At 48.7% G+C, this 13,540-nt stretch overlaps 1 protein-coding gene across 2 annotated transcripts in view; it reads left to right on the top strand.

Moving 5' to 3' along the window:
• Positions 1-8,463, top strand: part of CCNJL (cyclin J like) — a 64,790-nt gene extending 56,327 nt beyond the window's left edge. For both annotated transcript variants that reach the window (XM_004009544.5, XM_060416604.1), the window contains exons 4-6: positions 2,956-3,258; positions 4,769-4,928; positions 6,375-8,463. In XM_004009544.5, coding sequence (XP_004009593.2) covers positions 2,956-3,258; positions 4,769-4,928; positions 6,375-6,789 — 878 coding nt within the window. In that variant the 3' untranslated portion in view covers positions 6,790-8,463. The remainder of the gene's footprint in view (positions 1-2,955; positions 3,259-4,768; positions 4,929-6,374) is intronic.
• Positions 8,464-13,540: the final 5,077 nt, after the last annotated feature.

The following is a 13,540-nucleotide window of genomic DNA, read 5'->3' as shown; positions in this document are numbered from 1 at the left end:
TTTTTTAAAAGGTTGTAAGGCCTCTTAAAGCATTGTCTTGGAAGTTACATGACACCATGTTTTCCAGTTTCATTGAGATGCATTTGGCATAATGTATTGATTTAAGTTGTACAACATAATGGTTTGATGTATGCATATATTGTGAAATCACAATTAGTTAACATTCATAATCTCACATAGAGTTTTTTTCTTTTAAGATGAGAACTTTTAAGATCTACTGTCTTAGCAACTTTCAAATATACAATATGGTTAACTAGTCACTACACCCTATGTTACATCCCCAGGACTTAATTTATCTTATAACTAGAAGTTGGTACCTTCTGATCCCATTCCCCACCCCGCTTCTGGCAAACACCAATCTGTTATCTGTATCTGGGTTCAATTTTTTAAAGATTCTGCATGTAACAAATACTGTAACACAGTGCCGGGAGCTCAGCCCTTAGCATAGTAGCCATTGCTGTGCAGCATCACTCTGCACACCGTTACCAGGCAGTGGGTCCTGCTCAGTCATTGGTAGGTGCTTCAGTGGGCCCCGCCCACTGGCAACCAACTGTCAAAGAAGAACCGTTAGTGGTCCTTCTCTGCCATTGGACAGCGGGGCAGTGGGCCCCGCCCACAAGCAACAACAGTTAGTGAGGGGATTCAGACAACTGTAAAGTGGTGGTCCTGAGGTGCAGAGTGAGCTAAGAGGCGGATCATGGCCTTCTCCCCTAGGCCCCCCAACTCACCCAGCCCTGGGCCAGCAGGTGAACTAGGGGCCCAGAGAACAGACTGGGGACTGTGTCCTGCAGGGCACCAGAGCCCTTGCCAAGGCCACTCACTAGCCTTGGCCCAGACATTAAGGCAGCTGTGAACCTCTCCTCAGTCCCTGTCTGTGACCTAACAGCAGTGGCTGTCTGCCTGGCTCACAGTTTTCAGGACCTGCCCCCGCCGTATGGGCAGCTTGAGGAGCGTGAGGGCCAGTTGGGTCCTGAGTGCCTGGCTCCCTCGGCAATGACAGCTGGACAGGATATTGGGATGTGGCCCTGAGGAAGCTGCCAGCTGAGCTCTGCCTCCTCTCAGCCAGAACCTGGGCCTTGGAGAGTGAAGGTCCCAGAACCTAGGACCTGGCCCTTTCGTGTCAGAACAGGGAATAACATTGATTTGGTGGAGCTTTATAGGAACATCATTACCTGACCTCAAGAACAAAGGCTCTGACACAAGTAACCATGTCCCTCCCTCATCTTTTTACTTTTAAAATGGCTTTGCTGAAAGCTTCCAGTAACTTTGGGGTTCTTAAGGCATGGGTCACTCATCTCCTTTCATGTCGCTGTAATAAACCTTTCTCTGTTCCAAATTCCAGTGTTTTAGTATTGTTTGGCCTTACTGTGTCGGGCACACGAACTTGGTGATCTTCGGTAACAATATCTTATAGTAGTTGTCTGTCTCTCTCATTACTCACCTCAAGGTCCATCCATGTTGTCCCAAATGGCAGGATTTTCTTCTTTTCATGGCTGAATAATATCACTTTAAGCTCCAGGAGATAGTGAAGGACAGGGAAGCCTGGCGTGCTGCAGTCCATGGGGTCGCAAAGAGTCGGACATGACAACAACAAACATGTTTTTGTTCAGTTGCTCAGTCATGTCCGACTCTTTGCGACCCCATGGACTGCAGCACGCCAGGCTTCCCTGTCCTTCACCATCTCCCAGAGCTTGCTCAGACTCATGTCCATTGAGTTGATGATGCCGTCCAACCATCCTCGGTTCCCCCCTCTTCTCCTCCTGCCTTCAGTCTTTCTTGGCATCAGGGTCTTTTCCAGTGAGTCGGCTCTTCACTTCAGGCAGCCAAATATTGGAGTTTCAGCTTCAGCACCAGTCCTTCCAGTGAATACTCAGGGTTGATTTCTCTTAGGATTGGACTGGTTTGATCTCTTTGCAGTCCAAGGGACTCTCAAGTGTCTTCTCCAGCACGACAGTTTGAAAGCATCAATTCTTTGGCACTCAGCCTTCTTTATGATCCAGTTCTCAGATTCGTACACGACTGCTGGGAAAACCATAGCTTTGACTATACAGACCTTTGTGGGCAAAGTGATGTCTCTCCTTTTCAATATGCTGTACAGGTTGGTCGTAGCTTTCCTTCCAGGGAGGAAGTGTCTTTTAAATTCATGGATGCAGTCACCATCCATAGTAATTTTGGAGCCCAAGGAAATAAAGTCTGTCACTGTTTCCACTTTTCCCCCTTCTGTTTGCCATGAAATGATGGGACCCATTGTATATAAATAACTGTTTTCTTTATTCATTATCTGTCAGTGGATACTTAGGCTTTCTTGGCTCTTGTGAATCATGCTTCAGTGAACATGGTGTTTAGATACCTCTTCAAGATAAAATGCACCTTTGGCTTTCATCCCTTTTCTGTCTTCTCCTACTTATAGATCTTCCCCAGGCTCACCTCCCAAGCAAACTGTTTTAAGGAAATCCAAACTCAGAAACCTTTGACAGAGTTAAAGCTCAGTATTGAAGATACTGGGGAGCCACTGAAGGGCTCTTCCACATCTGCAACAACAGGCCAGATTTACAAGGTCCCCGTGACTGTGGCCCCCTGACCAGTCGTGATGTTGAATTAGTACAGACCAGACAGGAGGGCCCAGGCCCTTGCTGCTATTGCTAACTGCTGTTGAACATCTTCTGTGATCCACGCGCTGGTCTGTACATTTGGTGTGTGTTATCTCATTGAATCTAACAAAAGCTTTAGGAGGTATAAGTTCCATTTTACATAGAGAACTGAGGCACAGAGAGGATAAGACATGTTTCCATGATCACACAGCTGGAAGTGATGGTGTGGGGATTCGAGCTCAAATGTGATAGATCTGTAATCTGTGCCTTTGGGCTTGCTCTTCTCCTTGCCAGCACCATCGGGTACTATAAAGAGGGCCTTTACAGCAAGTGCTATCTCACATAATCTCTGCTTGTCCCTTAGGTAAGTTCGAGGATCGGGAAGACCACGTCCCCAAGCTGGAGCAGATAAACAGCACCAGGATCCTGAGCAGCCAAAACTTCTCCCTCACCAGGAAGGAGCTGCTGAGTACAGAGCTGCTGCTGCTGGAGGCCTTTGGCTGGAACCTCTGCCTGCCTACGCCTGCCCACTTCCTCGACTACTACCTCTTAGCCTCCGTCAGCCAGAAGGACCACCACTGCCACAGCTGGCCCACCACCTGCCCCCGCAAGACCAAAGAGTGCCTCAAGGAGTATGCCCACTACTTCCTAGAGGTCACCCTGCAAGGTGGGGCCAATTTCAAGGCCTGTCCACGCTTCCCCACCCACATAGGAGCCAGAGTCAGGGGCCAGTGCACCCACATCACCAGATCACCCCCACTTTGCAGGGATAGGCAGAGAAAGATTTGCAGGGGTAAGCAGAGACAGAGTGAGTTAGCAATAATGTGTAAAGGACTAGTAGCTTGTGTGCAGGCAGCCTGTAGTCTGTCTGTTTTCTGATCACCTGCCTGGTAGTTTTTAACTCACTTGGAACACTGCAAATGATCTGAGTAGCCCAGAGTCACAGGTAGGTCATTCTGAAAGAGTATCGTACAGGTAGGATGGGGAAGAGGGTTTTGTTTCCATCTGCTGTAGCAATACACTTTTACCATTTGGAGACGTTTGCTTAAAGTGTCTTAAGATCTGAGTATTAAGATCTAGGTATTAGGTACAACACTAGGTCAGAAATACTGTTGATTTAACCACCTGAAAACCCACTCCAAGCCAAAATGGTTATGAGTAACAATATCAACAATTGTGATATTAAGCAGTAAGTGAACACTTACTGTACACCAGGCAGTGCTCTGCATGTCTTGTTTCATTTGAACCTCACAGCAACTTCACATGAAGATCACTTATGCTACTCTCATTTTACAAATCAGTTTCCTTAATTGACGCTCAAGATGTGAAGTAACTTATCCTAAGGTTATTGCTAGGATTTGAAGCTGGGGAGTCTGACTCTTGACTGTGCTTATAACCATACCACCCTGCCTAATTCATACTTTAAGAGGCAAATGTTGAAATCATTGAAAGTCATGAACAGTTTAAGACAGGAAAGTAATGTGCAGATAAGCAACTATTCTTCATGAGAATTGTGGGAATTCGAGCAGTTTGCCTTTGCACATATTAGTACTAGCTTTGCCGGGTTGCCAAATATCTTAGTAGGACATTAAGATTTTTCATATTATTTCAGTGTTTACTTATCCCAAAACATCACACTGTACATCATAAATATATGGTATTTGTCAGTTGTTTGTCAATAAATCTGGGGTGGGGTGAGGGGAAGGTTACTGAGTAAATTTATGAATATCAAATTCTTAACATTCATTTGTTTGTTCCTTCTTCAGCAGATTTTCAGTGAGTTCCTGCTGTGGGCCAGGCTTCGTTACTAAATAGCCTTTAGTCAGCACCCCAAACAGAAGTCTTTGAAATGGTGTGTGTTCACCACTGTCTTTCAAAGGAAGGACAGATGTTTAGTGTTTCTCCTTGAAGCATCAGCAAGTCCCTTGCAGGCCCTGGAAGCCAGGGATGTATTTTGACAATCGCTGCTGTAGGCTGACATCAGAAATCGCAGGCCTTGAGCTGAGGTGCTTTAAGAATGAAAATTCATGCTATTTTAATTTTTCATGTAGACCCTCTGCACTGCGTGTATGGTGAACAACCTTGGGCCTAATCGGTTGTCTCCCAGTTCCCAGGGAGCACAAGGCAGAGCTCCAAGGCCAGGCTTCTGATGGTGACTCTCTGTGATTTTCTTCCAGATCATATTTTCTATAAATTCCAGCCTTCCGTGGTGGCTGCAGCCTGCGTTGGGGCCTCTAGGATTTGCCTTCAGCTTTCTCCCTATTGGACCAGAGACCTGCAGAGGATTTCAAACTACTCCCTGGAACATCTCAGCACGTGCATCGAAATCCTGCTGGTGTAAGCTCCTCTCCTGATCCTTTTGTGTTTCTGAAATAGCCAAGTTCCACTTGCTCGTAAGGCCCACCTCAGGTGATTTCCTGCAGTTAGACGCTTATGGTGTCCTGGTGGCTCACAGAAAGTGAACCACCATGACTCCTGATAGAATTCAGATTTGGGGAGTTGGTCCTTCCTATTTTGGGTAGCTTTGGGTTTGCAGGTGTCAGGTCAAGAGTGCAGGAGAAGAGGGGCTCACTGCACATTTTTCTGAGTGTCTGGCCTCTTTGACCCAATGTATCAGTCAGTCTTCTTGGTGATCATATGGAGAGACCCTCATTATGAGCTGCTTTTCTCAGACGTGGTCACAAAGTGAACTCTTAGCCTGCTCAGCCCAGAGTGGCTTCACTTAAGAGACCATAGCCTAGGAATCTTGTGGAGGAAATGTTCAGTGTTTCAGAGAGGATGCTTAAAGACACAGCACCCTAAAACTGATATTGGAGGCCAAAGAGTAGTGACTGCAGGGAGGAGGACAAAGAGGACAGAAAGCTCTCAGCTGGCTGCACTTGGTCTCTCTTGCATCCAACGGCTGGCAGCATCTCCTGTGTGCTGGTCCCGCTCACTTCAGAGCCACGCCTCTGAAGAGCCATCTCTCACCCTCCTGGTACAGCTGCCTTTGTCTCAATCCTCTGAAATCAGTCATGCTCCCTAGCCCTGATTTTAAAATCTCTGCCTTTTGAAAGCTAGAGAATATGGTCTGACCTGAATGAGGACAAGTGTCCCAGATACTTAGCCACCAGCCCTGCCTCTTCTCCAAGGCTCTGGGGTAGCCCCCTGCTCAGACCTGCCACAGCTTCACTTATTTCTTTCTTACCAAAACCTCTAATTGTTTTCCCAAAACAAATTTATTATGGGAAGCTTTTCCCTTTTTTTGAGATGGAAAAAAACCTGTTCTATCCTGCTTTTCAGATGGAGACAGTTAGGCCCCTGGGGACAACCTGTTTGAAATCTGCTAAGTCTCATAACTCCATCTCAGCCGGGAATGGAGCTGACCAAAAGTGTCTTGAAGGCAGAAGGGGTGCTCACCTAAGCACCAGCAGGCAGTTCCTGTGCCCTGTGTGAGGATGCAGTGATGAGCAAAAGCAGACAGGCCCTCCCTCTCGAAGCTTAAACTCCACACTAGGGGCCACGTAGTGCCCTGAAAGTTATCGTCTGCAGTGTTGACCGCCAAGTGGGGGCAGTGCAGAGGGTCTGCATGAACAGCTAGGTTAGTCTTGCAGGTTGCTGGGCTTTTGTGGAAAGCAGGCCCAAACTGAGATCTGGGGCCTGGGTTTAGTCGGAGATCAGCCGAGGCAGTGAGCACAAGCCAGGAGGGGCCAGCAGCACATGGGTCGCATCCCACGCAGCAAGGCAGGTGACTGGCGCTGCGGCCTCTGGCCTCCCACGTCTCACCCGGTCCTTTCCTTTCAGAGCTTATGACAACGTCCTCAAGGATGCCGTTGCTGTCAAGAGCCAGGCCTTGGCAATGGTGCCCGGCTCACCCACCCAGGTGCTGTTCCAGCCATCCGCCTACCCGGGCCTCAGCCAGCCGTCAGCGACGGCGCTGGCCCAATTCCAGGCCCCCGTGCAGGACCTGTGCTTGGCCTATCGGGACTCGCTGCAAGCCCACCGCTCGGGGACCCTGCTCTCAGGGGGCACCAGCTCATCCCTCCACGCCCTGTACCCCACCCTCCAGCCCCTGGACATGTGTCCTGTGCCGCTGCCCGCGTCCTTCAGCATGCAGATGGCGATCGCAGCCGAGCCCAGGCACTGCCTCGCCGCCACCTATGGGAGCAGTTACTTCAGTGGGGGTCATGCATTCCCCGCAGGCTGTTTTGATAGATAGGGCACCTTTAGCCACCCAGGGAGGCCTTGGAGACCCGGGCAGAGGAAGAGGATGCTGACCAGGGGAGCCTAGCCCAGCGAGGCACCTGGGAGGGGCCATCCCCACAGAGAGCCTCAGGGCCCTTGAACAGAGCGCGTCTGTGGTCTTTTTAAATAAAACTGACCCGGAGCAAAACAAGTAATGACATACCTCACCCGAGAGCATTCCTCTGGAAAAATGTCTTCCACTTGTGGTTAGGGTGCAGGAGGGTGGCTCAGTGGCCCCCCTCTGGAGAGGGGCCCAGCGGGTTGAGGAAGACTTGGGAAGAGGCCAGGAGGCTGGAGACTGGATGCAGACCTGCAGTGTACGAGCACCTCCAGGTTTTAGCATCAAAGACGCCTTTATTCTTTGCTGATGGCAGCTACAACATTGAAAAGGGGGTGGCCTGACATGCTCTCAGGAACCCCAGTAGATGCCATCTGGCTCCATCCGCAGGGGCCTGGGTATGCGTCTGCCTCCCGAGACACAGTGAGCAGCTGTCTTGATTTGTTGTGGAACCTAAAACCTTCTTCAGCCTTTTAGATGTTTCACGTGTTGCTGCTTCCCAAAGTGACCTAGCTTTCTGTTCAGTAAGATGTCTTGTTTACATGCTATATCAGGGATTTTGTGATACTTGAAAATTGCTTTGGAGAAAAACATTGGTGATTGCTACACTGCTACACTGTCCCATGCGTGAGCTGTAGGTTTTAACCCAGCTTGGGATGGACCCCTGATTAACCACAGAGCTCCCTTTTGCAAAAATGTATGGTTGGGGAGAACCACTTTCCAAGCTCTCGGTTCCAGAAGATTCCACATCTTGGATGCTCTGTTCATCTGTAGAACTTCGATAACCACCCAGAGAAAAAAGACTGTTGAAAAGTAGACAAAGATTTAACACCAGCAACCCCCACCTCCCTCCCTCCACCGCATGCTTCTAGTGCATGAGGTTAAACCCAGCCTTGGCCTTGCATTTGGCTCAGAGCAAAGGATCATAATGTGGAATGTACGCCTGACGCCAGCTGGATTTGGGGGCGTGTGGGGTCTGTGACACCACTGACAGCCACCGATGGATTGGATCAAAAGCCGGTATTTGGGTCTCTGCAGTGAGAGGGCTCTCAGGAAGACTCTTGGAACCATGTGCAATATGTTTTTATTCTGACTCACGGCTTGTGCTCAGTGTATTTTCTTTTTTGGTTGGTTTGGGGTCAGTGGTCACATTGTTCATCCCCTGGGACCAGGAGGTGCAAAGAACCATGGAAGCGTATTTTGGTTTGTTTCCTAAAGAAGAACCCATTTTTTGGTTTTCTTGACTTGGTTGCCAGTCTAGGAGACTGGCAGAGGGACTGCCGGAAGTCAGATCCGAAGGTGGTTCTCGGAGCTGATGGGAGCCTCAGCACGGAAGCTGAGTGAAAGAAGAGCCTGGACGCCGGCACGGAGGGGTCACGTTGTCACACTAGCATAGGAAAGTGCACGTTCGTTTGTTTTCTCTTTTTCCTTGCCAGCCTCCTTCTATTTATGTGCAGCTGGTTTGGATTCCGAGTTACTGTGTCTGTCTTTTCTGGGTCTGGCCATTTGTGAGGGTCCCACCCCAAATAGAGCCTCACAGCCAGCCCAGCCCAGAGAAAAAGTGGTCCTGCAATAAATACATCACCTATTTGTGGCCTCTCTGGGTTCTCTTCCTGGCCTTCTCTCAGCTAGCCCTCCCTCTCTCTTCCTCGTCAGCCCCGGGGATTCACACTGGTACCCAGAGGTTGTCGGGGAGGAGTGGGTGACTGCAAGAAGAGCTCCTGCCCTCTGAGCTGGGGCTACGCCTCCCTGGGGCCTGGGCTGAGCTGCAGAAGTCAGTCCAGCACCACCACCGAATAGGCAGGGCTCTATAGAAAAACAGAGCCCATTGTACATATAGTGAGAGTGATTTATTCTAAGAAAATTGGCCAAACATTGTGAATGCCTGCATTGGGATCAGAGCTAAGGTTCCACTTCCTCATGCCCTCTAGATTAAAAATCCATCTCTCCAAAGCCATCTGTTCTGTCATCTGAACACTCCTCTCTGCTGCTGCTGCTGCTAAGTCACTTTAGTCGTGTCCAACTCTGTGTGACCCCATAGAAGGCAGCCCACCAGGCTCCCCCGTCCCTGGGATTCTCCAGGCAAGAACACTGCAGTGGGTTACCATTTCCTTCTCCAGTGCATGAAAGTGAAAAGTGAAAGTGAAGTCGCTCAGTCGTGTCCGACTCTTAGCAACCTCATGGACTGCAGCCTACCAGGCTCCTCTGCCCATGGGATTTTCCAGGCAATAATAGTACTGGAGTGGGTTGCCATTGCCTTCTCTGACACTCCTCTCTACTAACCCCTTAATCAGTGATTCTCAGCAGGGCTCATTTTTGCCCTCCATGGGATTTTGGCAACGTCTGGTGGTCACAGTTGGGAGAGGGGCATGGTTGGTATTTAGCAGATAGAATCCAGGATGCTGTTAAACGTCCTGCAATGCACAGGACAGTCCCCACAGTGAAAAATGGACTGGCTCCAAATGACAACAGTGCTGTGGTTGAAAAACTTTAACCCATAGAACACCTTCCAATGAGGTCTCTATCATCCCCCAGGTCCCTTTCATTACCCCTTTAATTTTCATCATAGCTGTTAAATCACCTGGAATCATCTTGTTTACTGAGTTTGATGGCTGTGCCCTAAACCACCTCCAGCCAATAAAATATATAGATACTTGTAGATAGTAGTGCTCATCACCCAACTGGCATTTATTATTTGCTTAGTAAAGCACTGTGCTAAGGAATTCGTTCATATTTCCTATGTAATCGTCCTCATAAGCCTCCAAAGTAGGAACTATTATCAGCTGTTATCTTACAGACCAGAAAAACGGGCACAGAGGAGTTCTTTGCCTAAGGTCAGGTGAAGGAAGGAGCCAGAATTCAAGCTCAGGCAGCCAGGAGCTGCCCTGCCACCCTGAGGTTCCTCAGGGGTTTTGGATGAGTGCAAGGCTCCCGCGGGCCATCCCGCTCACCTGCTGGAGAAGACATAACAGAGTAATGGATACGGGTTTGTAAAAGGGTTACCAGGCATTGGTGCTCCTGATTGACAGGGTCCCAGGGGGTTCTTAGAGCATGCTCAGTAGCAGACAGAAATGGTTTTGCACAGCTGCCGCAGGCTAATATGATTTACAGCTCCATCTGCCTGCCTCCAACAGGCTCTTGACCTGGGAGGGGATCCTGCAGCCTCATCTGTGAAGGTGAAGATCTGAGATCCTGCTTGGGGCATTCCCCGAGCATCCCCTGGCAGGGACCCTACCTTCGGGCTGGTTCTGGCAATAGCTGGCACTGAGTTCCAGTGAAAGAATCTTAGCAGCCTCATTAATCTCATTCTCTGTTCCTTAGGGAAGCCGCTTGTGACAAATTTGAGCAGAAAGGTCATAGCGCTTAGCAGGAGTGTCAAATCCAAAGGCCCATCAGGATCAGGCAGGTAACAGTGAGTAGATCAGCTGGATGACTGAGACAGTGTGAGATGGTGGGGACTGTTGAAGCCTGTGTTCCCCTGTAAGGGATACGGCTGGCTTCTGTTCATCACTGACTAACTACAGCCTTTCAGGGATGTAAGGTGTATATTGCCACAACTTCAAATTTTCAGAGAACCTGAAAGTCTACACTTTCTAGGAAATCTAATTATTTGTAATTTTAAAAGCTACCAAAAAAATTGTAATGCAATAGAAGACCAATGAAACACATTGGTGGTTAGGGAGATTCTTAGCCTAAAAACTTACAATTTCTGGTGTGTAGACAAGAACATTGGACCTAAGAGGTGGAAGATCTGAGTTTGCCTGCCTTTAGCTAGGTGACCTTGAGAAGAGCTTCCTCTCTCCTCTGAACTTCTGTCTCATCATCTGTAAAGGTGGGGACATTGTCAGGCTGGGCTGCATTTTAGATTTATGATAAGAAAGCATGGAATATATGGAATCATTATCCAACAGTGCATCCTTTGAGGACTCAAAAGTGGACCACTCCTTTCTGAGGGGTGCTGCTGCTCAGATGAGCCCCAGAGCTTCACCTCCCTCCAGCCCAGCTCTGTCTTTTAAGGGAGAGGAACAGTGGTCAGCCTTCTGCTGGCCCATCTCCAATGAGTATTTCAGGTTCTGCCCTTGCCAGAGCCACAGCAGACAGCATATACTAGAAGTCAGAACTTCTGCTACCCCCTGGCTGTGCAGACATGGCAGGTCAGTCCCCTTTTCTGGATCTCAGTTTTTTCATCTGTGAAATAGGAGGATTGGGACTGGAATGATCTGCAAGGTCACACCTAGCTGGACAGCACTTTGGAAGAATTACAGCTTCCTGGTCTTCATACCTAAAGTGTCCCATTCTGTAGGTCTGCATTTGGGCCTGGGCTGCCCTTTTAATATGCCCCCGAGGAAATGTGTATGCATGTCTGGATTTGGTCTTCTTGTTCTAGAAGCTCTGACCCTGTGTATGCCCATTCTACCAGTCAAACCACCCATAAGGATCCTCCTGTTCAGTGAGCATTTACTGTGTTCCAGGCCCTGTACATGACACTTTCCTCATGCTCTCTTACCCCCTGCTCCTCTTTTGTTCTCTCAACATCATGACCTAGCATTATCTACAATCACAGTTTTTCAGGTGATACTGAGGTTCAGAGGCCCAAGGTCTCACCACAGGCAATGGTGAACTGTTTTGCACTTAGATGTGCTGGACTGAGGAGCTACGTGGCCTCTGAGTTGACCCCCCAATCCCCCAGAGAACACATCCACACCCACCCCAAGGCCCAATCACTCCGGATTTCACCGGTCAACCACCTGTCCTGCCCCCAGCATACGTGCACACCCAGGGGTCCCTGGGACCACAGGTGCGTGGTAGAGCGCCACCTAGTGGTGGTCTTTAAGGATACTTTGAGAAGCTCCTGTTAACAGCAAGTGAGCTTGGTGGGAGGGAAGTGGTTGGTAGCGACGGTTCCCAAGGGTCAGGGTAAAGGGGCACCTTCAACCGTGCAGCAGAATGGGGATGCACATCTAACTTTCATGGATTTTCACCCGTGAAACGCCTCTACCACCCAAGAAGGGGAGGCTTTATTAGCTGTTTTACACACGGACAAGATAAAACGCTGAGAAACACCGCAGCACGCCCGCATGTCTCACGCGGGAGTGAGAGGAGGAGGCACTCCTGGCGCTTTCATCGCACTGGCTTGAGAATGGTGGTGCTGATGATGGAGGGGATGGTGGCCATTTCACAGTGGCTAGTTACTTCGTAGCGTGACAGCTCTTCCTAGGTAAGTGCAGTTTTGATCCCCACCGACAGGTGAGGAATCTGAGGCTCAGAGAAATGGATGCACTTACCCCAGGCGACACAGCTTCTAGGTGGCAGAAGAGAGATTTGAACCCTCGCAATGTGACTCCGGAGTCAGAGCTCTTAACCTGTGTCCATTCTTCTGGGTGAGGAAACTTCTTTTCCAAGATGCCGGTGAAATGGATACCTCACCCCATCTCACCTTGCTCCACTTACTCCTATAAAGTGGAATTAGAACCTGAAGCCTCCATCAGCCGGTGATGCCCAGCCCCACATTTCTCTCAGGAGACTTGCTCAGCTATGTGACCTTAGATAAATCTCTTCACCTCTCTGAGCCTTGGTTTTCATATCTGAAATACAGAATTTAAACTAGTTGAGCTCTGAGTTTCTGTTCTCTGAGTCTGTGACTCTATAACACTGGCTGCAGTGTTTGAATTTGTTCTTGAGTCGGTTACCAAAACAAAAACAATCTCTCTCCTCCAACTCTTCCTTTCTCTTCTACTCTTTCTCTTATCCCTTCTCTTTCTCTCAGTTTTCCACCTAGTTGTATTTAACTCTTATTTAGAGACTTATTATCCAAGCTCATTATGAGTAATTATTCAGTCTGAACAGAAAACAGGAACAGCGCTAGTTTAATTTAATGCTTTTCTAGTTCACTTAATTAGCAATAAGTCTTGGCAAAATGCTGGAATTCACAGGGTCCTGACTTGGTGGGTGGGTAGGGGAGGCTGAGTGCTGTTCTTGGAAAGAAACAAGTTTCAGGGCACACTGTGGGAGGAGGCAAGGGCTGAGCTGCCAGTGAGCTGGGCTGTGCCATCTGTCCAGGCTGAGGCAGGCTCCTGAGAGTGAAAGACTGTAGATTACACAGGCTGCAAGTACCTGAGGTCAGGTATAGCATAGCGCTTATTAAGCACCTGTTGTATGCCAGACTCTCTAGTAACCACTAACCTGTTTCTGTATCTATCTATGAGTTTGTTTTATTTTGAAATCATGTGGACCACCAGAAAAGTCTTTCTCCATCTGACTTAATATAATACCTTCAGGCTCTAGGGCTTCCCTTGTGGCTCAGCTGGTAAAGAATCTACCTGTAATGCGGGAAACCTGGGCTGGGAAGATCCCCTGGAAAAGGGAAAGGCTACCCACTCCAGTGTTCTGGCCTGGAGAATTCCATGGACTGCATAGTCCATGGGGTCGCAAAGAGTGGGACACAACTGAGCCACTTTCACTCCACTTCAGGCTCCATCGATGTCGTTGCAAATGGCAGGATTTAATTTTTTTTTATGGCTGAATAGTATTCCTGTGCGTGCGTGTGTGTGTGTGTGTGTGTGTGTGTGTGTGTGTGTGTGTGTGTGTGTGTGTGAGAAACATCTTTATCCATTCATCCACTGATGGACACTTAGATAATTCAGTTCTTAAGGAGGGTGCATTCTTC

Source organism: Ovis aries, chromosome 5 (assembly GCF_016772045.2).
Source record: "Ovis aries strain OAR_USU_Benz2616 breed Rambouillet chromosome 5, ARS-UI_Ramb_v3.0, whole genome shotgun sequence".
Lineage (NCBI taxonomy): Eukaryota > Metazoa > Chordata > Mammalia > Artiodactyla > Bovidae > Ovis > Ovis aries.
The sequence above is the reverse complement of the archived record's forward strand: the minus strand, read 5'-3'. Positions and strand labels throughout refer to the sequence as shown.